The sequence below is a fragment of the Piliocolobus tephrosceles genome, chromosome 4 (assembly GCF_002776525.5).
Source record: "Piliocolobus tephrosceles isolate RC106 chromosome 4, ASM277652v3, whole genome shotgun sequence".
Classification (NCBI taxonomy): Eukaryota; Metazoa; Chordata; class Mammalia; order Primates; family Cercopithecidae; genus Piliocolobus; species Piliocolobus tephrosceles.
In genome coordinates this window covers 109,401,697-109,425,423 of record NC_045437.1, presented here as the reverse complement: position 1 = coordinate 109,425,423, position 23,727 = coordinate 109,401,697, and the positions used below count along the sequence as shown (strand labels likewise).

General features: G+C 39.1%; 1 protein-coding gene across 5 annotated transcripts in view; it reads right to left on the bottom strand.

The window, feature by feature from the left end:
• Positions 1–8,900, bottom strand: part of APC (APC regulator of WNT signaling pathway) — a 142,657-nt gene extending 133,757 nt beyond the window's left edge. For 3 of the 5 annotated variants that reach the window (XM_023212277.2, XM_023212276.2, XM_023212278.2), the window contains exon 1: positions 8,516–8,900. Coding sequence is in view for 3 of the 5 variants with exons in the window: in XM_023212276.2 (XP_023068044.1) it covers positions 8,516–8,680 (165 nt within the window). In the remaining 2 variants the exon portion in view is untranslated. The remainder of the gene's footprint in view (positions 1–8,515) is intronic. The other 2 variants (XM_023212273.1, XM_023212272.1) reach the window with 2 other exon arrangements.
• Between the last annotated feature and the right edge of the window lie 14,827 nt (positions 8,901–23,727).

The following is a 23,727-nucleotide window of genomic DNA, read 5'->3' as shown; positions in this document are numbered from 1 at the left end:
AAATAATGGCTAAGAAATTTCCAGGACTGAAGGACTGATAAGACACCAATCCACATATTCACACAGCCCAAAGAATGCCTAATCACAGCATAGTAAAACAGAAAGCCAAAGCCAAACATAAAAATCTTAAAAGCAGCCAAACAAAATCATATTATCTTAAAAGGTAAGACACAAAGAGCTGAGGTCTCAACAACAATGAAATGTGCTGAAATAAAGTAACCACCAATGTTACTCAATGTGCTAAAATAGAGTAACTGCTAACCTAGAATTCTGTACCTAGCAAAAATATCCTTTAAGAATGAGATAAATTAAAGACATTTTCAAGCCAACTAAAGGAAATTCTAAAGGGTATGTTTCAGATCCTTCAAAATCAAAGAAAGCAATCTTAAATGCAAGACCATAGGAAAAGTAAAAAGATGATAAAGACATGCATTAACTTAAATAAAATATCGGCAGTATAAAACAGTAACAACAACAATAATGAGGAAGAAAGAGAAAAAGTAAGAATGAATTAAAATGCACAACAAAACTGTATAAGTAGTGGCTGGGCATGGTGGCTCACACCTGTAATCCTAGCATTCTGGGAGGCTGGGACTTCGAGACCAGCCTAGCCAAGATGGTGAAACCCCATATCTACTCAAAGTACAAAAAAATGAGCCAGGCATCATGGTACATGCCTGTAATCCCAGCTACTCGGGAGGCTGAGGCATGAGAATTGCTTTAACTTGGGAGGCAGAGGTTGCAGTGAGCCAAGATCACGCTACTGCACTCCAGCCTGAGCAACACAGTGAGACCGTCTCAAAACAATAACAAAAACAAACAAACAAACAAAAATAACTATATGAGGAGGGCTGCAAGTCAAATTAAAGTGCATTATCTGAGAAAAGGATAAAGGTATTGATTAACATTAGATTTTATAAGATAGCAATTTCCAAAATAACTAGTAAAAGAAGATCAAACAATAATAAAGAGAAAGCTAGTGCTGTTATATTCATCCCAAACTAGACTTTAATGTGAAAGTACTACCAGAATAAAAGAGGAAAACGTAATAATGTTGAGTCACTGAGAAGATATAGCTATTACACATTTCGATGCATCCAATAGCATAGCCTCAAATTTATAAAATATTAGAGAACTACGAGGGAAATACTCAAATTCACAATCATAATGGAGTACCCTAACATACGTTTTTAGTAACTGATGAACAAACAAAAGATCACTCACGATACTTAAGATCTGAAATGCAGGATTAACAAATATGACCTAATAAAAAAATACAGAGAACTGCACTCAATAAATGGAGAGGAAAAAAAAAAAAAAAGACAATATACTGGGCCATATACGGATCTCAAATTTTAGGTCTGAAATAATAGGCCTTTGAAACAGAGTATGTTGTTGGATTACACAGTACTTTTACAAATTAAAAACAAATAAAATAACTAGAAAATCTCCATGTTTAGAAATAAAAATATAATACTTCTAAATAATCCAAAAGTCAAGGTACAAATCATAATAGAAATCTGAAAACATTTTAAGTGAATTATAAAAATACTATGTACCGAAAAATACTACGTATCAAAACTAGTAATAGAACTAGCTAAAATGGTGCTTAGAGGGAAATGTTTACCTTTATGAATATATCTAAAAAGAAGAAATGCTGAAAATCAAAGAACTTCACAAAAGAATCCCAAAAAGTAGGAGGGAAGGAAATAAGGAGCAGAAATTAACGCAATAGAAAATAAACATACAACAGACTAGCAAAATTCAAAATAGTTCTTTCGAAAGACTACTGATGGTTCCTTGGAAAGACTACTGATCTCTGGTGAAACTAATAAAGGAAAAGGAAAAAGTACAAATAACCTACCTCAGATATGAAAAGGGAATCTTGTCCTGCAGCCATTAAAAGGACCACAGAATATTTATTATAAACAATTTCATGCCAGTAAATTTAAAATTTTAGATACAAGAATTCTTAGGGGAAGAATTACAAAAATAATCACAAGATAGAATACTTGAATAGGCTTAAAAACAATACACTGAATTAATAATTAAAAACCTTTCTTCCCAACAGAAATGATAAATGCTCAAAGTGACAGGTACTCTAAATACCCCAACATGATCATTACACATTTTATACATGTATCAAAATATCACATGTACCCCATAAATATGTACAAATAAATACCAAATTTTAAAAAACCTTTCCACAAAGAAAACTCCCAGCCCAGATGGTTTCTCTGACATGTTATAACAAATATTTAAGGAAGAATTCATTCCAACTATACACAAACTCTTCCAGAACCAAAAATGATGGGCACCTCATTTTATTTTATTTCACATCTTGACAAGAATGGTACAGGCCACCTCACTCATGAACACTCAGGTCTCTTAGCACAAAGGGCTTCTCAAAAAGCCCTTCCCTTACCAAACTAAAGTAGTATTCCCTGTCCCCTGAACCTATTTTATTCTATTTCAAGGCCTATATACTACCTGATGTTATTTGTGTTTGTGTATGTGTACATATATAATATTTACTATGTCCCCCACTAAAATTTAAGCTCAGATAACACAGGCTCTGTTTTGTTCCCACCCAATGTTGCCACACTGTCTGCCTACAGCAGGCCTTCAAAAGTATTTGTTTAACTAATAATTGGTTTTGGTTTTGTTGAGAAAATGACAAAAACACAAGTAGAATTCAGTAGCACTTTCAAATGAATTCATACTGTATTATAATAATTGCAAGAGTATCATATACATGCTTTAGTGGTAGCAGTACAAGGTACATAATTCAGGATTCAAAAATAACTGATGAAGGAATGAGGCATTCTTAAATTTCCAAACATCTCCCATCCCCCAGGGGAACCACAACTCTATTTCAGTAGTTGTTTTATATATACCTGTTTCTTCCTTTCTGTATTAGGCACAAAATCATTCACTAACTCCATAAACAGTTATTGTACACTACTATGCCAGGCAGTATTCCAGACATTTAGACATTAAGAATATAATAATTAAGATAAGGTAGAGTAATGCATAGGACAGAAAAATAATACCCATAGAGTGATATATAATAGAGGCATATAGATTGTAAAGCTGAAGCATGACAGAGGAGCTAATAAACTTTTTAGGGGTAGATGTTTAGGGAAGGTTTCAGAAGTGGTGATACTAAATAAATACTTGTAAAATCAAATACAAAATATTTTTCATTTTACTATATGTGAAATGAGGATATGAAGTCTGAAAGTACTGCAGTAATTTACCACCATAAGATAAGCTAGCCCAAGAATGAAACCAAATCATGGGGAATAATGGAGAATGAATAAGAGAAATCAAGTCCTTGATGTTTTCATGTGAGCCACTGGATGAAGCCGTAGCTGAAGTTTACTAGAAGATCTCCTCAGTCCCTTATTTTGTTTAAGCCAGTTTTATGCTTTCTGTCACTTGCAATGTAAGAATATAGATGAATCTCTGAATTCTTTCAAAAGGCAAAGCATTTGCTAATTTCAGTGTATACATGTGGAGGGGCACTACTGGTATTTTTGAAGGCACAATTCTGTTTTGTAGGACCATTTCCAAACATCACAGGACACTTAGTGTATCTGGCCTCTACTCAGTAATTATGAGTAGTACCTCACAGTCACTGTGACAACCAAAAATGTCCTCATATAGTATTTCCAAACATCTTCCATCCCAAGGGGAACCACAATTCTATTTCAATAGTTGTTACACACAATATACCTTTTCTCACAGTAGTTCCAACAGATATGCTTAAATGTACTGCTTGAGTCTGAGAGGTCTAGGGTACAGTGAGCCGTGATTACGCCACTACATGCCAGTCTGGGTGACAGAGTGAAACCCCGTCGCTCTCACAAACAACAAAACATATATGTGCACATATAAACACACTAGGTGAGGTTTGGTGAAGAAATCAAACTGACTCAGTTTAGTATGAGTTAAACTCATGGTAGTATATATGAGATAGACATATATAGGAGGAAGTGGAAGTGGGGAGTTACAGAACCGAGAAACAGCCCCACAGAAGTGATGGTTTATATCATAAAGGATATGATCACCAAGAGAACACAGTGAAAAGCATACGGAACCTTGAGGACACTGGTTACTTCCCCAGGATCCATTCTTCCTTCCCCGTATTGTGTTGCAGTCTTCATCTTCAGATAAGATTTACTCCACTGACTAGGCCACTTAGGATAATTCCATCCCTCTGGACAAAGATATTGTTACAGGTTTGGCAGCATGATCTATGTTTGTTTAATCAAACTAGAGCTTAGGATTGTTGGTAAAAGGTTAAGAGAAGTGGCCTTCTCTCTTCCTTTGGAAATAAATGAAGGGGCTATAATATGAACATCACTAGTGGCAATGTTTTTTTTTTTTTTTTTTTTTATTGGAAGGGAAGCCTAAAGCCCAAACAGGAGGACAATGTTGAGAGAACAGCAGATAAATGAGACCTTAGCCCTGATGATATGACAAAGCACTCTTCAAGCCACTTCTATCTATGTCCTTGGCAATTACACAAGCCAAAACATCTCTTCGGGTTTTTTTGTTTTTTTGAGATGGGGTCTTGCTCTGTCACCCAGACTGAAGTGCAATGGCCCAATCATAGCTCACTGAAGCCTTGAACTCCGCCCCTCAAGCAATCCTCCCATGTCGGCCTCCCAGAACTGCTGGGATTACAGGTGTGAGATATCTTTCATTTTTAAACCGCATTTGCAGGCTAACTGATATAAGGAAAATGTGAAGAAACTTCCTGAGAAATAGAGAATCAGGAAGTATAATGCAGAAAAGCCAAGAAATTTAGATCATTTTATGACTACAGAAGACAGTATATTTATATATATATATATACACACACACACACGTATACATATTTCTTTTTTTTTTTTTTTGAGATGGAGTCTCATTCTGTCACCCAGGCTGGAATGCAGTGGTGTGATAGAAGACAGTATATTTCACAACTGATCTAAGGCAGCAGTCCTCAACCTTTTTGGCACCAGGGACTGGTTTTGTGGAAGACAATTTTTCCACGGGGCAGGAGTTGGGTGGGGGATGGTTTCAGGATGAAACTGTTCCACCTCAGATGATCAGGCATTAGATTCTCATAAAGAACATGCAATCAAACCCTTGCATGTGCAGTTCACAACAAGGTTGGCGTTCCTATAAGAAACTAATGCTGCCACTGATCTGCCAGGAGGTGGAGCTCAGGCAGTAATGCTTGCTCGCCCGCTGCTCACCTCCTGCTATGCTGCCCAGTTCCTAACACCAAACAAGCCAAGGACGGATAACTGTCTGCAGCCTGGGGGTTGGGGACTCCTGGGTCTAAGGAAACCAAGGACGACAGAGGAAATATCATTGGATTTGGTGATTGAGAGGTCACAGATAACTTATAAAACAGTTGTTTCAGTGGTGAAATGGTAAAGACAGTCCGAGTGCAAAGGATAGAAGCATTTAGTAAGAACTCTACAATGTACCAAACACTTGGATGGACATTTAACATGTGTTAATTTCTTCAACTACTACCCTGTGAGATAAGTATAACATATTTTATAGATACAAAATGAAATCTGAATAGTAACATACCCACAGTCACATAGCTACTAAAGTGTTTTTAAAAGACTTCAAAAACCAAGATCAAAAGCTCTATCTTGCTCAAAAGTCAATGTTCTTCCTACTATAACAGCTTCCTGGGATGAAAGAATGAGTTTTTAAAGAAAAGAACAGAAATAGAGTGGCATAGCAGACTCGAGCTTTAGAATGTCCTCCCAGAGTTGAACAGCATACACACTTATATGGCAGAAGATACAAGCATCTATGTAGACTAGAGAGGGAGAGGCTGAAGAAGGTGGATAGGAAATGAAAACGGACAGTTTCCAGAGAAAGAAAGATGGGAAAGGGTAATCATGGACACGTTTGGAGGGAGGGGGTTGCTCTTGAAAAGAAGGAAGGTCATTTCTTCCTCTGAGATATATGTAAATAAAGAGATGACATTGAGATGAAAAAAGTAAAGTGGAAGTATACCTCAGATGGTTGAGATTTTTCTCAGTAAAGGAAGAGATCAAGTTATTTGCTATAAAAACCTTAGGAAATGAGAAGAAAAGGAACACAACACTAGAGACCCAGCAGAGAGCACCAACTGGCATAAAAACTGACCGATATCCTCATACAGCTGTCTCTGATGTCCCTCAGAATTTCAGGTGTCAAACTGATAAAGCTAGTGAGGCTTATTTAGGATTGGGCACTGGAAAGGTACGTCTACAGAAAGTGAAGCATTCTAGGCCACCAATAGGAGCTTAGTAAAAGCTGATGATCATAGGATCCTGGTTACACAGGGAGGCAAATGAAATCAGCACTAGGGTAACGGGTTGGACGAACAGGAAGACAAAGAAGGTTCATAAAGAGAAAGTGAGAGAGAAAGGAAAAAATACCAAATTCCATAAGAGTGGAAGAGTGAGAGGGTTGGTTGGTTTGTTTGGAGACAGGGTCTCGCTGTCACCCAGACTGCAGTGCAATGGCACGATCTTGGCTCACTGCAACCTCCACATCTTGGGCTTGAACAATCCTCCTGCCTCAGCCTCCCAAGTAGCTGGAATCACAGGCATGCACCACCATGCCTGACTTATTTTTGTTGTTTTTTTTTTTTTTCCGTACATATGAGGTTTCGCCATGTTGCCCAGGCTGGTCTCAAACTCCTGGACTCATGCGATCCATCTGCTTTGGCCTCTCCCAAAGTGCTGGAATTACAGGCATGAGCCACCACACCCTGCCAAAGTCAAAGGTTTTAGAGTTTGAGGTCAGATGTTTTTTGATACAGAGCTTCAAATCATTTTGCCAGAGGCAGTAAGCCACTGACTGGGGCTCAGAAACCCCAACTTTGCTACGGTCCCTTCAAACTGTATGCAGAGAATTCAGAGACAACCAGCTCTAAAAACACACAGGCTCTGGTTCTAGAAAAGTGAAGGCTAGCAACGAATCAACTAGCCCATACAAGAATAAAACATAAAAATATTCCTCCTCCTTTTAAGCTGAACAATTCTATCTCTAAAATTTAAAAATGCATTAATAGGTCAAAAGTCCACAGCAAAGGGAAAAACAGATTATGTGTTATGAGACAGAATGAAAAGTAAACAAATCTGTCAGGCTATTTATAATCCACACGTTAAAAACTTTTAGCATACAATTCTAATACAGCAGGCATAGTTTGTGCTTATAACTTTGGAGAACAACTAGCATAACTTCAAGAAAACGATGTTGCTCAATTTAATGTTAATAAAAAGGTCCACCCATTAGCAATCTCAAAGGGCAAGCTATCACTTATATTTTTAATCTCACTTCTACAATTCTGGGGCTCTTGACACATTATCCAACCCTTCCATCCAGGGAAAGATGGAAAAATTAGCCATGGCAACTTCCTCCGCTACCGCTTTGATCCCACATTTTGCACTTCAAACTCTGGCAAGGTACCACGTTATTTAGGACAGTCTTTTACACTAGTAATTCTGACTACCCTTGCTCCACAAATAAAGGAGGGAGTACTGAGACTAGCACAAGTCTAAATTATATGGAAAATATCAAGTACTCCTAAGGAGTGTTAAGCAGTAACAACAATCGAGAATACAAGCAATTTAAGAAGTTTTGAACTTAAAAAGCTTTTCTCCATTTTAGTCCTGTCTAAATAGAAACAAAGGGCTTGTACAACATGGAATTCTAAAACGTCAGTGGGCAATTTAAGCTAACACTGAGTAAAAGAATAAATCACGTATCCTTGCTTGTACCATTAAGTGATGTCTTACATGTCCTGCATAAAGTCTTCTTTTTTAAAACGAATATAACACTTCCCAATTCTTTCACTAGATCTAGAAAGCCCACGCCCCCACCTCAAAGGTTCAGAGGCCAAAGATTTCCTACAGCCGAAAAAAATGAATGATTTAGATGAACAATCATTTGTCAACACAAGCACCATTCCTCTACTCCGAGGGTCAAGGGGTCAGACTCTGACCTAAACCATCCAAGGCTCCTGGGGACTTGATTCTCTCATCAAAGTGAACAAAATTCACTGGCCTTTGGATAACAGCCCTTTCTTTGTAACTCCAAATGCCGGGCTATCGGGTATTTTCCCAGGCAGAGAGTTTAAAACTTTTAGAGGAGGCAAGAGGGTCGAATCGAGGAAGATGGGGAAGCGACTAAAATGGGAGGGGCGGACGACCCACCCACCTAACGCGAACTGGGCACCGCTTGCAGAGGCGAAGCTCCAGCAACAGCCAGGAAAGGTGGAGGACGGCGGGCGTCGCGAGCCCCTTCCACTGCGTGAGAATGGAGGACCTGCAAAGCCAGGGGCCAACTGGAGGCCTGAATGGGGAGTGCGGGGAGGGAAGAGGGTGGGACGTGGAAAGAAGAGAGCCACAGAGTCGGGCCGAGCACCGTAGGGTCCCGAGCAGCGGCGGGGCAAAGCCGAGGAAGCTTTGCCGGGGGAGGAGACGTCAGTGCTTGCAGCCTCACTCACCTGCCAGACGCTCGCCCAGTGGCCAGAAGTACGAGCGCCGCCTGGGCTTTTCGTCTCCTGCCGGACGCAGCTCCTGCTGCCGCCAGTGCTCCAGGACCGGAGAGTTGAGGGTGGTACAGAAACGGGCAAAGCAGCGACCGGACCCGAGGCCAGGGAGGCGTACATAGGGAGCGCTGGGGCCCGAGAAGGCAACTGCGTTCTTCACCTTCCTCACCAACAGCCAACAACGGTTCCCGGGAACAGCATCGAGCCAACCTCGGCCCGCTGCTCCCGGACCTTAGCCCGCAGGTCCCCCCCCAGCAGCGGCCAGGCTTCCGGCGGCCACACCCCGCCCCCTTGCTACTTGCCCTCCGCCATCTTGTGGGAGGTGGGAAGAATACACTGCGCATGCGTGAGAGGTGGTGCTGGCTTCCCACAGCCCAGGGACTACAGCCTGTTATGCGCAGGCGCAATGGGTGCTGCGCGCAGCTTGCGGGGCACTGCTTCGCGGTTCTGTCCCGTGAGCCATTGCTGCCTAGGCAGCCGAGTCTCAGTCGCCGTACCTACTGTCCTTGTCTGAATTGTGCTGCAGCCCAGTTAATAGATCCTTCTGCACACACTAGTCCGTTATTATTCTGCAAACATCTGTCGAGTGCTCACTATTTGCTACTCCCCGTGCTAGACGCTGATGATGGAAAGATGAATAAAACTCCGTCCCAGCCCCACCGGAGCTCATAAGATAGCGGAGAAACGGAGATGAACAAGTTATTATTTTGTAGCTGCGACCTCTGCTTCCCTACCACCTCTCACTACCACCGGTAGTTTTAATTTAAAAACACCTCTTCTGGGAAATCCTTGTTTGTCTCACACAGTGTGATAAGTTCTTTACCTTACATTACCTCTTCAGTTTCATTTCATTCAACATTAATTAAACAATATCATTTGGGTTTCCGATATATACTAGATACTGTTTCAGGCTCTAGATTTACAGCAATAAGAAATATAATAAACTCATGGAACTTACATTCTAGTGTGAAAGAATAGACAATAAAAGACGGTAAACAAAAGAATGTTTGATGGTGATAAGGAATAGGAAGAGAGCAAACCACACAGAAAGATGATGGACAGAGAGGCGGTGATTAGTGATCTTTCTCCATAGGTGACGTTTAATCTGAACCCTAACTTACCACAGGGGCCCAGGAGCCATTGGAAGATCTGGGGCAAAAGCTTTCAGCAGAGGGAACTACAGAACAGAGCCTGAGGTGGTAGCAAGTCTGACATGAAAGAGGGACAGAAAGAATAGGTGGGATGGACAGTGGGAAGGGGAAGTGGTTGGGGGAGTAAGAGGCCAGATCAGGTAGGGCCTCCGGGTCTTGGTAAGAAGTTGAATTTTATTCAAAATGGCCCTTGTATGTTGTTGACGCTGCCTCCCCTAGCCCCCACTATTCCTCTTCAAACACTTCTAACTCCTGACTGCCTTGCTGCTTTGTATATGTCCCCTTGACTACCTGGAAGACCCTTCCTCTTGTTCTTTAAATGTCTAACTTGTTATCTTTCAAGTTTCAGTTTAAATGTCACCTCAGAAAGGCCATCCTTCCTAAGAATAATAAATTCTCCCCTGCCTTCCTTATTCGCAATCATTGCACCTTATCATTTTTTCCATGGTACTCAGTATGTTTTTAAATGGTCTATTTATTGTTTCTTCACTGCCTCCACACTAAACAGTGGACTCCATAAGAAAGAGAAGACATTTTGTTCACCAATGAACACACACTGCCAAGCACCATGCCTGGCATGGGTGGTTTGTTGCTCAGTGTCTCTTGATTTAAGACAAAGTGGAAGTTTGTCAGAGTCTAACTAGTTGGTGGTGTACTATATTGGTTTCGCTTGGTTTTTAAAATTAAATGCAAGTCACTTCTTATTTATATGTATCCTCAACTAATTTATAAATAGGAACCTTGGAGAGAGCAAATGGGATGGAGAAGGGTGGGTGATGGTGGGGCAGTGGGCAGGGTTTATATTACATATGTTTGTAGTATGGGGAGAAGGAAGGCTTCAAGTTAATGGAATCCCTATTGTATGTGCTGTGAACTCTGTTAGATATGAAATCCTCACCACAGCCCTGCTAGATAATTATCCTCACTATTATACATGGGCAAATTCAGAGAGATTAAGTCCCTTGCCCAAGGTCTCACATTAAGGGATAGTGCTGACCATAAAGTCTATGCCCTTCCCATCTAAAGAAATTGGATTTGGAGACAGGCTTATTCAGTGATTTGATTTTGTGTCATTAGCAGGCTTTCATTAGAGATTTCAGTTTACCCCACTTAAGAGTCCCAGTCATATTACTATCCCTGTATAGGATCTCAAAGGACCTGACTGGAAACTACTGTCATTCTTTTCTTTTGAACTAGAGCAGAGCTCATTTTAGCACTTTCCTTTTAATGTTTTTTTTAAATTCTGTATTTATTTTTATTAATAACTTACATACATTTTCATTAAAGAAGAAATACCATCTAAATGGATACATAGTCTAAATGCTAGCTGCATCCATTGGTTAGGCTTCTCACTGTGCCTAGATGGGACTAGCTCTCCCATCTAGGACCCAGCTGATACCTTTGACCCCCAAAGAGCCCTCTGGAAAAGAGTTATAGGCTCACTGCAACAACCTGTTCTTCCATTGACTTATCAGAATTACACACCATCATTTCCCCTTTAAACGGGATAGCTGCCTCAGGGTGGCTGGGGAGACCTGCCAGGAAGGATGGGTCTGGCATCTTATTTGTGGGGGCCATTTAGTCCTTACACGAGAGAAGAGATTCACTGAACTCGTAACATATGCTCATCAACCAAACCCTATCAGTCCATGTGCAAATAAAGTAGTAGGTAGGAATATATCCTTGAAAACACTTCCCCACCTTCTACCTCACTACAATGTAATCTTTGGAATAAATCCTAGAAACAAGACAAAGTCTTCAGTTTCTATGGTATTTGCTTCTCTTATGGTTACCATCTGTTAGAGACCGAATTGTGCTACTCCAAAAAAAGGTATGTTGAAGTTCTAACTTTCATACCAAAGAATGTACCCTTATTTTGAAATAAAGTTATTGCAGATATAATTAAGATAAAATGAGGTCATACTGCAATAGAGTAGGATAACCCACCATGACTACTGTCCCTTTAAGAAGATGACCACGTGAAGACAGAGACAGAACGTGAGGATGCCAGATGAGGACAAAGACAAATTGGAGTTACGCAGCTACAAGTCAAGGAATGCCGAAGACTGCCAGCAAACCATCAGAAGCTAGGAAGAGGCATGCACGGACTTTCCTACAGGTTTTCGAGGGAACATGGCCCTGTGGACACCTTGATTTTGGATTTATAACTTTCAGAACTCTGAGTCATTAAATGTCTGTTGTTTTAAGCCACCCAATCTGTGGTACTTTGTTGTAACAGCTCTATGAAACTAATACACCATTTTATCTGGTAGGGCCTGAAATAGAGGAAAATGATGTGGGCAGGCAGTAAGAAGCCTTGAGCTACTGCCCCAGTTTGGCAGCAAGCCAGCTGCACAACCTGAAGCCAGTCACTGAACAACAGTTTCCTCATCTGTACAAACAGGAATAATGATAGCCACCCTGCCTACTTCAAAGATCTGCAATAGTAACTAACAAGCATTCCTCCAGTGATGCTGTGACCAAGGTCTGACAGATACTAAGAAACAATTATGTAAGGACAGACTTCCTGCCACAGGGAATTTTACAGTCTGGCTGAGAAAACTAGACACTTTCCTGTGATAAGATAACTAGTATGGGCCAAATGCCAAGTGCGTGGTTTGGATCTTATTCACTATTGATGCTGAAAAAGGGAAGGATCCTGTGGACTGGGGTGGAGAGGGAGACTTCATGAAGGGCCTTAGCAGAAAAGGAATTTATTAGAAGGATATTTGACACCTACAGGATCTTCAGGAACAGCATGCAACATTATGCCCGGGACTAGTCCCAAGAAGCCATCACTGTAGCCACTGCTGGATGCAAATACCAAAACTGAGACTGCCAATACCGCTTGACCCAGAGTGGATGATGCCTCTGCTGCCTCTGGAAAATAGATACAGTTAATATCACTGCCACTACTCTCAACAGAATGGAGAGTCACTTCATATTCACAACATTAGCTTTCAACCTCAAGCCTAGAATGGGGACAAATCATGGGTATAACCTAGTCACACATTAACACTCTAGCTACATGCTGTCCAATAGAAATATAATACAAGCCACATACATAATTTTAAGTTTTCTAATAGCCACATAAGAAAAGTTTAAAAAACAAACAAACAAACAAACAAACAAAAAACCAGCCTCTAATCCCAGCACTTTGGAAGGCCAAGGAGATGGGAAGATTGCTTCAGACCAGGCATTTGAGACCAGCCTGGGTAACATAGTAAGACACTGTCTCTACAAAAAAATATCAGTTGGAAATGGTGGTGCATGCCTGTAGTCCTAGTTACTCTGGAAGGCAAGGCAGGAGGGTCACTTGAGCCCAGGAGTTCCAGGCTGCAGTGAGCTATGATTGTGACACTGCATTCCAACCTGGGTGACAGGGGGAGACCCTGACTCTAAAGCCAAACAAAAACTAGGTGAAGCCAATTTTAATAATATATTTTGTTCAACCCAATATATCCAAAATATTTCAACATGTTGCACTAACCATACGTCAAGTGCTCAGTAGCCACATGTGGCCAGTGGCTACCATATTTGATAGCGCAGCGCTAATAGATAGGAATGCCAGGAAAATGAGTATATGAACTTTTAATTTCCATAGTGAGAGGGGACTTCTGCTTCATGAGGAGGGCAATCTCCTAAACACAGAAAGATGATTCAGACATAGTCTTACAAATGGAAAATAAAGTTGAAGGAAAACCAAGACGGGATTGTAGAGAATGGAAAATGGTAAACTAAGGACATTTAATTTCATCATGTAGTGACTGAGGGCCACTGAAGTTTTGTGAAATGGGGAAGTATTTTGAAAATTTAATAAAAGTACCATGCAGGGGTAGATGATAAATTTAAAAAATGCTTGAAGTTAGAATTTCTGGGCTTAGTTATGTTTTTTATCTGTGCAGCTTTGTACAAGTAGCTTCTCTGGGATTTTCTTCTCATCTTCAGATGTGCTTATAATATCTATCTCAGGCTTGTTGTGTTGTGAGGATTAAATGAAATGGTGCATATGAAAATGACCAGCACCTGGTGCATTATTTAGGGTTCTCCAAAGAAACAAAACAACTAGAATATATATGTAAAATATATATATGAGATTTATTATAAAAATTGGCTCATGTGGTTATAGAAGCCAAGAAATCCCACAATCTGCCATCCGTAAGCTGGAGAACCAGGAAAGCCAGTGGTGTAATTCAGTCTGAGTCTGAAGGCCTGATAATCAGGGTGCTGACAGTATGAATGCCGGTCTGAGTCTGAAAGCTCATAAAACCAGGAGAGGTAATGTTCAAGGCAGGAGAAGATGCTCACCCACATTGGTGAAGGAGATCTTCTTTATTCAGTCTATGAATTCAAATGCTAATCTCCTTCTGAGACACCCTCACAGAGACACCCAGACACGATATTTTATCTCTTATTTGGGCATCCCTTAGCCCAGTCAAATTGACACATAAAATTAGCCATCACACCTGGCAAGCACTCAATAAATGATACTTAAATCTGAATGAATCTGAGTATCTGGTTAGAGGTCTCGATAAATAGTAAGGAGGTTGAATTATTTCCTAAAAGTCAAGAGGAACTCTAGGGTAAAAACCCAGAAAATATGTATTTTAGATATCTTGATACTTGTTTTTTGCCTAGGCCATGTCTTCCTTGAAGCCCTTACTGGTCATCCCTGGCCAGAGGTCATCTCTCCTTCCATGGCTTATTGTTCTCCTTTAGGTAGTATTACATGGCTGTGTGTTGGCCTCATGTCTTGTCTTCTTTACTATGATAGATACATACATGAGGGCATAGGCCATATCTTATTCATATTTGTATTTATCTCCTACAATTTCTTGAATTGAAAGTGTCCAAACAAACAGAAGCTGATGAGTACCATGAGTATTCATTATATTATTCTTACTACTTTTGTGTATGCTTGGAATTTTTCATAATGAAAAGTACTTTCATTTTATTTTATTTTATTTTTTGAGATGGAGTCTCGCTCTGTTGCCCAGGCTGGAGTGCAGTGGCCGGATCTCAGCTCACTGCAAGCTCCGCCTCCCGGGTTTACGCCATTCTCCTGCCTCAGCCTCCCGAGTAGCTGGGACTACAGGCACCGGCCACCTCGCCCGGCTAGTTTTTTGTATTTTTTTAGTAGAGACGGGGTTTCACCATGTTAGCCAGGATGGTCTTGATCTCCTGACCTCGTGATCCGCCCGCCTCGGCCTCCCAAAGTGCTGGGATTACAGGCTTGAGCCACCGCGCCCGGCCGAAAAGTACTTTTAAAAAGACATCCAAGAAACTTCTGCTGCCAAATGGGTGGGGCTAAGTACCAGTATTTACTTCCTTCTCCTCTGGATATTCCACTAAAATATCAGTAGCAGGACTTAATTTTTGGTGAAACCAATGAATGTTAAGTTTCAAGGCTCTTCACTTGCGTGGGTGCTTGCATGGGTCCTGGAAAATGCCTTAGCAATACGTTAATAAGTTTTTGTAAAATCTGCAAAAGTAGTATCTCTTAATGACAATTGGTTAAGGGCATTATCTCTTTCCACTTTGACTTACTGTCTGTCACAGTTCTGTTTTGTCAGGTGGTATTAGAGTAGCTCTAATAACTTTGGGTTCCAGCTAAGGGGAAGTTGAGTTAACATATATTTTTAAAAATTTGGTCAGAGGATATTTATGTGATTCATAGTTATGTCTGTGTCTAGTATCTTATTGATAGCCATCCTAGTGGAGGAATAGCTTCCAGGAGTACTTCTATAGTCCAGTGCCTGACTCTGTCTGCATTCTAACACAATGTGGGGAGGACCAGAGTTTGTGTTGCAATATGAACATGTTCTGTAGCACCTGAACCCAAAGTATGTATAGAGTCAGAAGTTAGTCTATAGAAAATTCTTCCCAACTTTATAGCACATATGGAAAAAAATGTGTAGATATCACAGAAAAAGTAAAGACATGATAGAATTTTTCCCAAATGAGACGACAATCTTAAGAAATCACAAACCATTACTAATAACAAGTTGTCAAGCTGAAAAAAACCTAAACTATCAATAATAAAAAATTTTTGATTAACCATGTTAGAAGAAAGACTGAATTATATTTCTATTCAATCCATTGAATTATAATTAAACAAAATCACCAATTAAAGAGCATCTAAACAAAAAATATAGGACAAAACTACAGAGGTATGTCAGGCAGTAAAATAATGCACTTGTGTTATTTTTCCAGGTTTTGTGATGCTTGTGGATTTTGTGTCAGTATTCTAGATTTATTTTCTCATTCTAAAGAAATATTTACTTTCTCACCTAAATTTATATTCAAACGTTGTATTTTTTTCAAATTCAATGTCTTATCATGGACCTCTGCAATTACAGTTAAAGACATCAACATCCCTCTCTCAGTAATTGGTAGAACTACTAGGCAGAAAATCAGCAACAACAGAATTAATCAATAGGATCTAACAGACATTAATACAACACTCAGTAGAATGCACTTTTTTTTTTTTTGAAGCATCCATGACACACCACATCTTTGGCCAGAAAATAAACTATGCAGAATATGTCCTCTGAGCATAATGAAATTGAATTAGTCATCAATGAGAGAAAGGCAATAGGAGAATCTCTATACACTTGAAAATTACAAGACATCTTCTCTCTCTCCCCCTCCCCCTCCCCCTCCCCCTTCCCCTCCCTCTCCTTCTCCTTCTCCTTCTCCTTCTTCTTGAGATGGAGTTTCACTTTTGTTACCCAGGCTGGAATGCAGTGGCACGATCTCAACTCGCTGCAACCTCTGCCTTTCAGGTTCAAACAATTCTCCTGCCTCAGCCTCCTGAGTAGCTGGGATTACAAGTTCCCGCCATCACACCCGGCTAATTGTTGTATTTTTAGTAGTGACAGGGTTTCACCATGTTGGCCAGGCTTCTCTCGAACTCCTGACCTCAGGTGATCTGCCCACCTTGGCCTCCCAAAGTGCTGGGATTACAGGCATGAGCCACCGCACCTGGGTTAAATGACACACTTCTAAATAATACCTCAGCAAAGAGAAAGTCTCAAAGGAAAGTTTTAAAAAATATACCGAACTGAATGGAAACGTAAATACAACATATCAAAATTGGTGGAATGAAGCTAAGGTGGTGCTGAGAGGGAAATTCATAGCACTAAATGATTACATTCAAAAAAATAAAATGATTACCTTAGAAAAGATCCCAAATTGATCACCTAAGTTTCTACCTCAAGAAAAGCGAAGAGCAAAATAAACCCAAAGCAAGCAGAAGGAAGGAAATAATAAAGATAAAAGCAGAAATCAATAAAATTGAAAAGAATAACAATAGGGAAATCAATGGAACAGGAAGCTGGTTGACAAATCTCTAGCAAGCCTGACAAAATCAAAAGAGAGGGGACACAAATTTCCAGTATCAGTTATGAAACAGAATATAATTATAATTCTTGCAGGTATTAGAAGAATAAAAGGGAATACCATGGACAAGTGTACACTTACAAATTAAACAACTTTAGAAGAAATCCTCAACTTTAGAAGAAATGGACCAATTCTTGAAAAGCATAAATGACCGAAGCTCAAACAAGATGAAACAGAATAGTTCTATGACCATGAAATAAATTGAACTGCCACTAAAATGCTCTGGAAAAAGAAATCTCCAAACCCAGATGGCTTCACTGGAGAACTCTACCAAACTTTCTGAGAAGAATTAGCTCTGATTTTAAACATTCTATTCTAGAGAATAGAAGAAGAGGGAATACTTCTCTACTCACTTTTTGAGGCCAGTATTACTTTGATACCCAAACTAGACAAACACAGTAGAATAAAAGGAAATTACAGACCAATATTTCTCAAAAACTTAGACACTGAAATCCTCAAGAAAACGTTGTTCTTTCTTGGAATCCATGGGGAATTGGTTTCAAGATCTGGAGAATACCAAATTCCACAGATACTTAAGTTTCTTCTATAAAATGGCACAGTGTTTGCATATAATCTAGGTATATCCTCCTGTATATGTTAAATCACCTCTAGATTACTTTATAGACATGCTCTGCTTAATGACAGGAATACATTCTGAGAAATGCATTTGGTGATTTTGTTATTGTGCAAACATCATAGCATGTACTTACACAAGCCTAGATGGCATAGCCTAGGACACACATAGGCTATATGATCTAGCTTATTGCTCCTAAGCTACAAACTTATACAACATGTTACTGCATTGAATACCATAGGCAATTGTAACACAATGGTAGGTATGTGTATATTTAAACATAGAAAAGTTACAGCAAAAATATAGAATTATAATTTTATGAGATCATCATTGTGTATGTGGTCTGTTATTGACTAAAATGTTGCTATGCACTTTGTGATTGTAATACCTAATATGAGGTAAATGCTGTGTAAATAGTTATTATACCATATTGGTTTTTATTTTTATCATTTTCATTGTTATAGTGTTATTTTGTTATTTTTCCAAATATTTTTGATCTGCAGTTGGTTGAATTTATGGATGCAGAACCCACAGATATGGAGGATTTTGACTGTACTAGCAAATCAAACCCAATAATATATTTTTAAAAAATATGACATGGCAAATAGGATTTATCCCAGGTATGCATGGCTAGTTCAATATTAAAAAATCAATCAGTGTGATCTACATTATCTACATATCAACAGGCTACAGAAGAAACTTCATATGTAATCACATCGTTTGATACAGAAAAAGCATTTGACAAAATGCAACACCCATTCATGATGAAACCTCGATCTGTTCCCTGCCCAATAACTGCATAAATGGGAATAAATTTGTGACTATTGGGAATGAGGAATGTTCCATCAGTTGATGAGTGATTTGGCAAGTGTCTGGAAGACCGGAAATGATGGATGAACCAAGGTGGACACGCTCCAATCCAGGACATAAACTGCCTTATGGAGAGGCCCACAGGATGTGGAATTGAGGGAGGCCTCTGCCCAAAAGCTAGTGAGGAATGAGGTTCTTAGTCCAACAGTTCATGGGGAACTCCCTGCCATCAATCATGTGAGAGAGCTTGGAAGTGACTCTCCCAGTCAAGGCTGCAGATGATAGCACAGCCTTGGCTGAAAGCTTTATGAGAGACCTTGAAGCAGGGGCACCTAGGTAAACCAAGCTCAAATCCCTGACCAACAGAAACTTTGAAAAAAAGATACTTCTTGTTATAAGCTGCTAAATCTTGGCATAATTTGGAAGGCAGATATGAGAAGGTGTGAATTCCATTTCCAACACTAATTGAATTAGTAATAGAGCAAGCTTGAAAATCTTTAATTATGACATCAATTATACATGTTTCTTCTTTTTTTGTTTCTCTTGTGCCTGTATCAACATTTCACTCCTGATACACTAAACTTTCCTTCTTTTAAGCTCCACCTATTTCTTAAAGCTTTCCAATTAAAGTGGCTAAATGTAATAATCAACCAGAGACTCTGCGTTTTTCTGTCTAATGACAAAAAAAAAAAAAAAAAAAAAGGAAAATCTTCCATCTGGGTAGAAATTGATAATTAGCCATATCCAATTCCCGGACATCTGGTTTTTAAATGAAACTGAGCATAGCAATGTCTGTTTCCTCGGCATTATTTTACTGAAAGTGCTATGTATTCTTTTAGTACTTAAAGGGACAACACCAATGTAAGTTGAATATCAAGTTACAAAACATTTGTCTCAATTATTTTTCATACTACCAAAATGTTAGCTATTTATCGTAGAAAATTTGGAAACTTCAGAAAATCACAAGAAGAAAGAAAAAAAATCTCACCATTCACGATAAAATTGTCACCATTTTGGTGGTTCTTTTTCAGATTTACTTTAAAATGAAAGGAGTTTCAGAATAACAATATTGCCCTTGACAATAAATCCTCATTTTTAAAAAAGCATATTTTAATGAATAAAATTTAACAAAGAAAACTGAATCATTTATTTCACTGAGATTCACATCAATATCTTGACACAGTTTATGATTTGGCTGATGACATTGATAATCAACCCTAACAAGCATTCTGAGTAGCTCAGGGGACCATCCTATAAGACCAAAGCAGCCCCAGCAGCACGTTGAGAGCAGTGGGGTTCAAGAGAAACAACATACGCTTGGATCCGCTCTCCCTTCATGCTGCTACTGCTCCCCCATCATTTGGGGTTGGGGAGGGATCCAGAGACTTGCACCAAGATCTTTAGTGGACTGGAGCCAGCTTAAAGAACCGAGAGAAAGTCAGTTTAGAGATTTTATGAGTTGGCAGTTACACATAGCTATTATTAAAAATTAAATAAGATAAAATTGCAATTCAATAAATTATATTGAAAGCAAAAGTAATAAACAGTCAAAACTCACCACTTTCAAATCATTTTCTCACATTTAACCATTTCCTATGCTCCTGATGCCATTCCATCTGTTGTATCTGAATGGTGGAAATACTGTACAATGGTCTAGGCACATCTGTTCGAAACACTGAGTTCAATGATGTCACATTGGTAGTTTGAAATTGACCAGAGTGAGAGCATTTACACCAGAGAACTCAAGACATGCTCAAAATCTGGGCTTGTTTTGTTGTTAGTCTAGTGATGGAGAAAATGTTAATGCTGTACATTAAAGTTAAAAGTGTGTCACGTCTATTGCTCTTGCTTTGTGAATAGCACAAAGTTTGAGGAAATATTATTCCAGTATTTAAACACCATTATCAAATTCTCCCGAGTCACTCACATTATTGACAAATAAAGTTCTAACACATATCTTTGTTGTTTCACTTTCATCTTACTCACTAACGACAAAGAAAATATCAGCCAGGATTCTTGTCAAAACTGCACTTGTTTGTTATTTATAATGATATGTTGGCTACAGATACAAAAGTTCAGCAAAAATCAGTGAAACATTCATGAGCAAAAATCATGAGAATTATTGGCTATATGAAATTCACATTAAAGAATATTTTCTGTTTTGCTAGTATTTATGCACTCTGTGCTATATACTTTTTTGTTTTTTTTTTTTTGTTGTTGTTGTTTTTCTTTTTTTTTTGAGATGGAGTCTTGCTCTGTTGCCCAGGCTGGAGTACAATGGCATGATCTTGGCTCACTGCAACCTCTGCCTCTGGGTGCAAGTGATTCTCCTGTCTCAGCCTCCTGAGTAGCTGGGATTACAGGCGTGTGACACCATGCCCGGCTAATTTTTGTATTTTTTTTTAGTAGAGATGGGTTTTCACCATGTTGCCTAGGCTGGTCTTGAACTCCTGACCTCAAGTGATCCACCGGCCTCAGCCTCTCAAAGTGCTGGGAATTACAGGCATAGCCACTGCGCCCAGCCTGTGCTGTATACTCTTCATATCAGTAAAATTTAAAAGAAACTTTAGTAGTATGTGTGTGTGTGTGTGTGTGTGTGTGTGTGTGTGTGTGTGTGTGTGTGTTTCAGAGAGCTGGTTATTAATCCTTTACCAGTGTACTACTGATTAGAAGCAAATGCCTCCTTTTGCCCTGCTCGATTTAGCCACCAGCTAATCCCTTTCAGCAAGGTTTCAGCTGATGAATAAATAGGAAAAGTAAATGAGAGAAAAATAAGAGCTGCAGGAAATAGGCAGAAGAGGGAGGAAGAAGATAAAAGAAAGACAGGAAGGAAAAGGAAGATAAAGTTCTCCCTGACTTGCTTGTGTACATCTTTCTTTCTCTCTATCTTTCACCAGCAGTCAGCAGCTGTCTTTGAGAAAGGAGACAAACCATTGCACAACCCTTTAGGAGTCCTGGAACCACAAATATGTCAGGGATTAACTGGTAAACCCACTCATAAGAGAGCTAAGAAGCCAGCAGTCTCCACCAACAATGACCACAGTGATCTGGGTCAGAGGTTTTTGGTTTTGTTTTTGTTTTTTAAAATTGAGCTGTAATTTATATACAGCAAAATTCACCATTTTAAAGTATAGTTTAATAAGCTTTGACAAATGCAGCCAGTTATGTAACCACCACCACAATCAAGATATAGAACATTTTTGTCATACCCAAATGTTCAGTCAAGCCTATGCGTGGTCAACCCCCTCCCCATTTCCAGCTGCTGGCAACCACTGATTACTTCTCTGTCCCTCTCATTTTGTTTTTTTGCAGACTGTCCTATACCTTATGAGTCCAGCTTCTTTCACTTAGCATAATGTATTGGCGATTCCCCCGTGTTGTTGCATGTTTCAGTATTTCCTGTCTTTTTACGGCATTATATGGATGTACCATCATTTGTTACGCATTTAGTGGCTGAAAAACATTTGGGTGTTTGGGGTGATTATTAATAAATCCATTATAAATATTTGTGTACCGTTTTTTGAGTGGACATATATCTTCATTTCTCTTGAGTAAATACCTAGGAATGGGATTTTTGGGTCATATGGTAAGTGTATGTTTAACTTTATAAGAAATGGCCAATCACATATATTAAATGATGAGCCTCATTTCATGTACATATTTGCCATCTATGTATTTAATTTGTTGAAGTGTTTGTTCAAATTTTTGCCTATTTCTAAATGGGATTTTAAAAACCTCCTGAGTAGAGAGAGCTCTTTATGTATTTTGGAAATATGTCTTTTAATGAATATGTATTTTATAAATATTTTCTCACAGTCTGTAGCTTATATTTTTAACAGTGTCTTTTCAATAGCAGAAGTTTTAAGTTTTAATGAAGTCCAAGTTATCAGTGTTTATTTCTTTTGCGGATCATGTTATAGGTGTATCTAATGAATCTTTGCCTAACCCAAGGTCACAAAATTTTTCTCCTATGACTTTTTCTAAACATGTTATAGGGTGTACATTTAGGTTAATGATCTATTTTTACCTTAATTTTTGTATATGGTACAAGATAAGGTTCAAAGTTCTCTCTTTTTTAGTATATAGATGTCCAGTTGTTCCATAATCATTTTGATTATCATTTAAGACTCTTCTTTCTTCATTGAATTGACTTTGCACCTTTGTTGAAAACCAATTAACCGTATGTATGTATATGGGTTGTGTCAGAATTTTTAAAACAGATTTCTATGCCAGGGGCTCCCAACTACTTTTCTAGGGAGGAAAACTAGTATCTCAGGGAGCCAGACGCTGTTCTCACCAGTTCCGAGAAATGAGTAAATTCCTAAAGCAGGAAGCTTTGAGGGAGGCTCAAGCAGAAGCTTGCTTTACCTTGAACTGAAAGAGACAGGTTATTGTCTGACTACTAACTACCAGGCTCATGGTACTCCTCATGTGCCTGAACACTAGGCAATCCTGAATATGAGGAGACTTTCCTTTTTTTTTTTTTTTTTTTTTTCCAAGAAAGAGACTAAAAAAATGGTAGGCCAACTTGAAAATAATATATGCTTCTAAGGATATAGCCAAAACAGTGAAATGTCGTTTTCTAAAAACTTTGTTATAATTAACTATTATTTATGAAAATCCCATATCATATAAAATTACATGTGCATTTAAGAATGTTCTAGAGTTTTTCTCTCTCACATTTTATTACCTAGTTTTACGTAAGTTCCTTGCATGTGTCTTCGGCATTATAATCTTTGCCAACACTAGAACCACTGCTGGTGTCATCTTACCCTGGTTTTTTCCAAGCACATCAGCTTTGTTTCATTCGATCTGTTATTTGAAACACAGCACTTTTTGAATCCCAGCATGAAGCTGTCTTCAGCAATTTTGTCATAAGCCACAAGTACCTATTTGCATAACATTAAGGGAGTTGGCATTTTTATTCATTTTGAACCCATGCTTTTATGATTTCTACCTCATAATTATTTATAGAGTTTTTTTTAAAACAAACATATTTAGAAATTGTATTGTGCCTCTTCCAGTCTCCCCTTCAAGGAGGATGGGAGAAGAGAAAAGAGGAAGGGAAGGCACTAAAACCCCTAAAACCCAAAGTGCAGGGATGGTGCAAAAGATAAATGAGAAGGCCGGATTGATAAGAGGGTTGAGTCAACACCCAGGTATGCCTTGTGGGTCAAGAGAGTGGGCAGTGGGAGTTGGGTGAAGCACTATTGGCAGCAGGGTGATGGCAG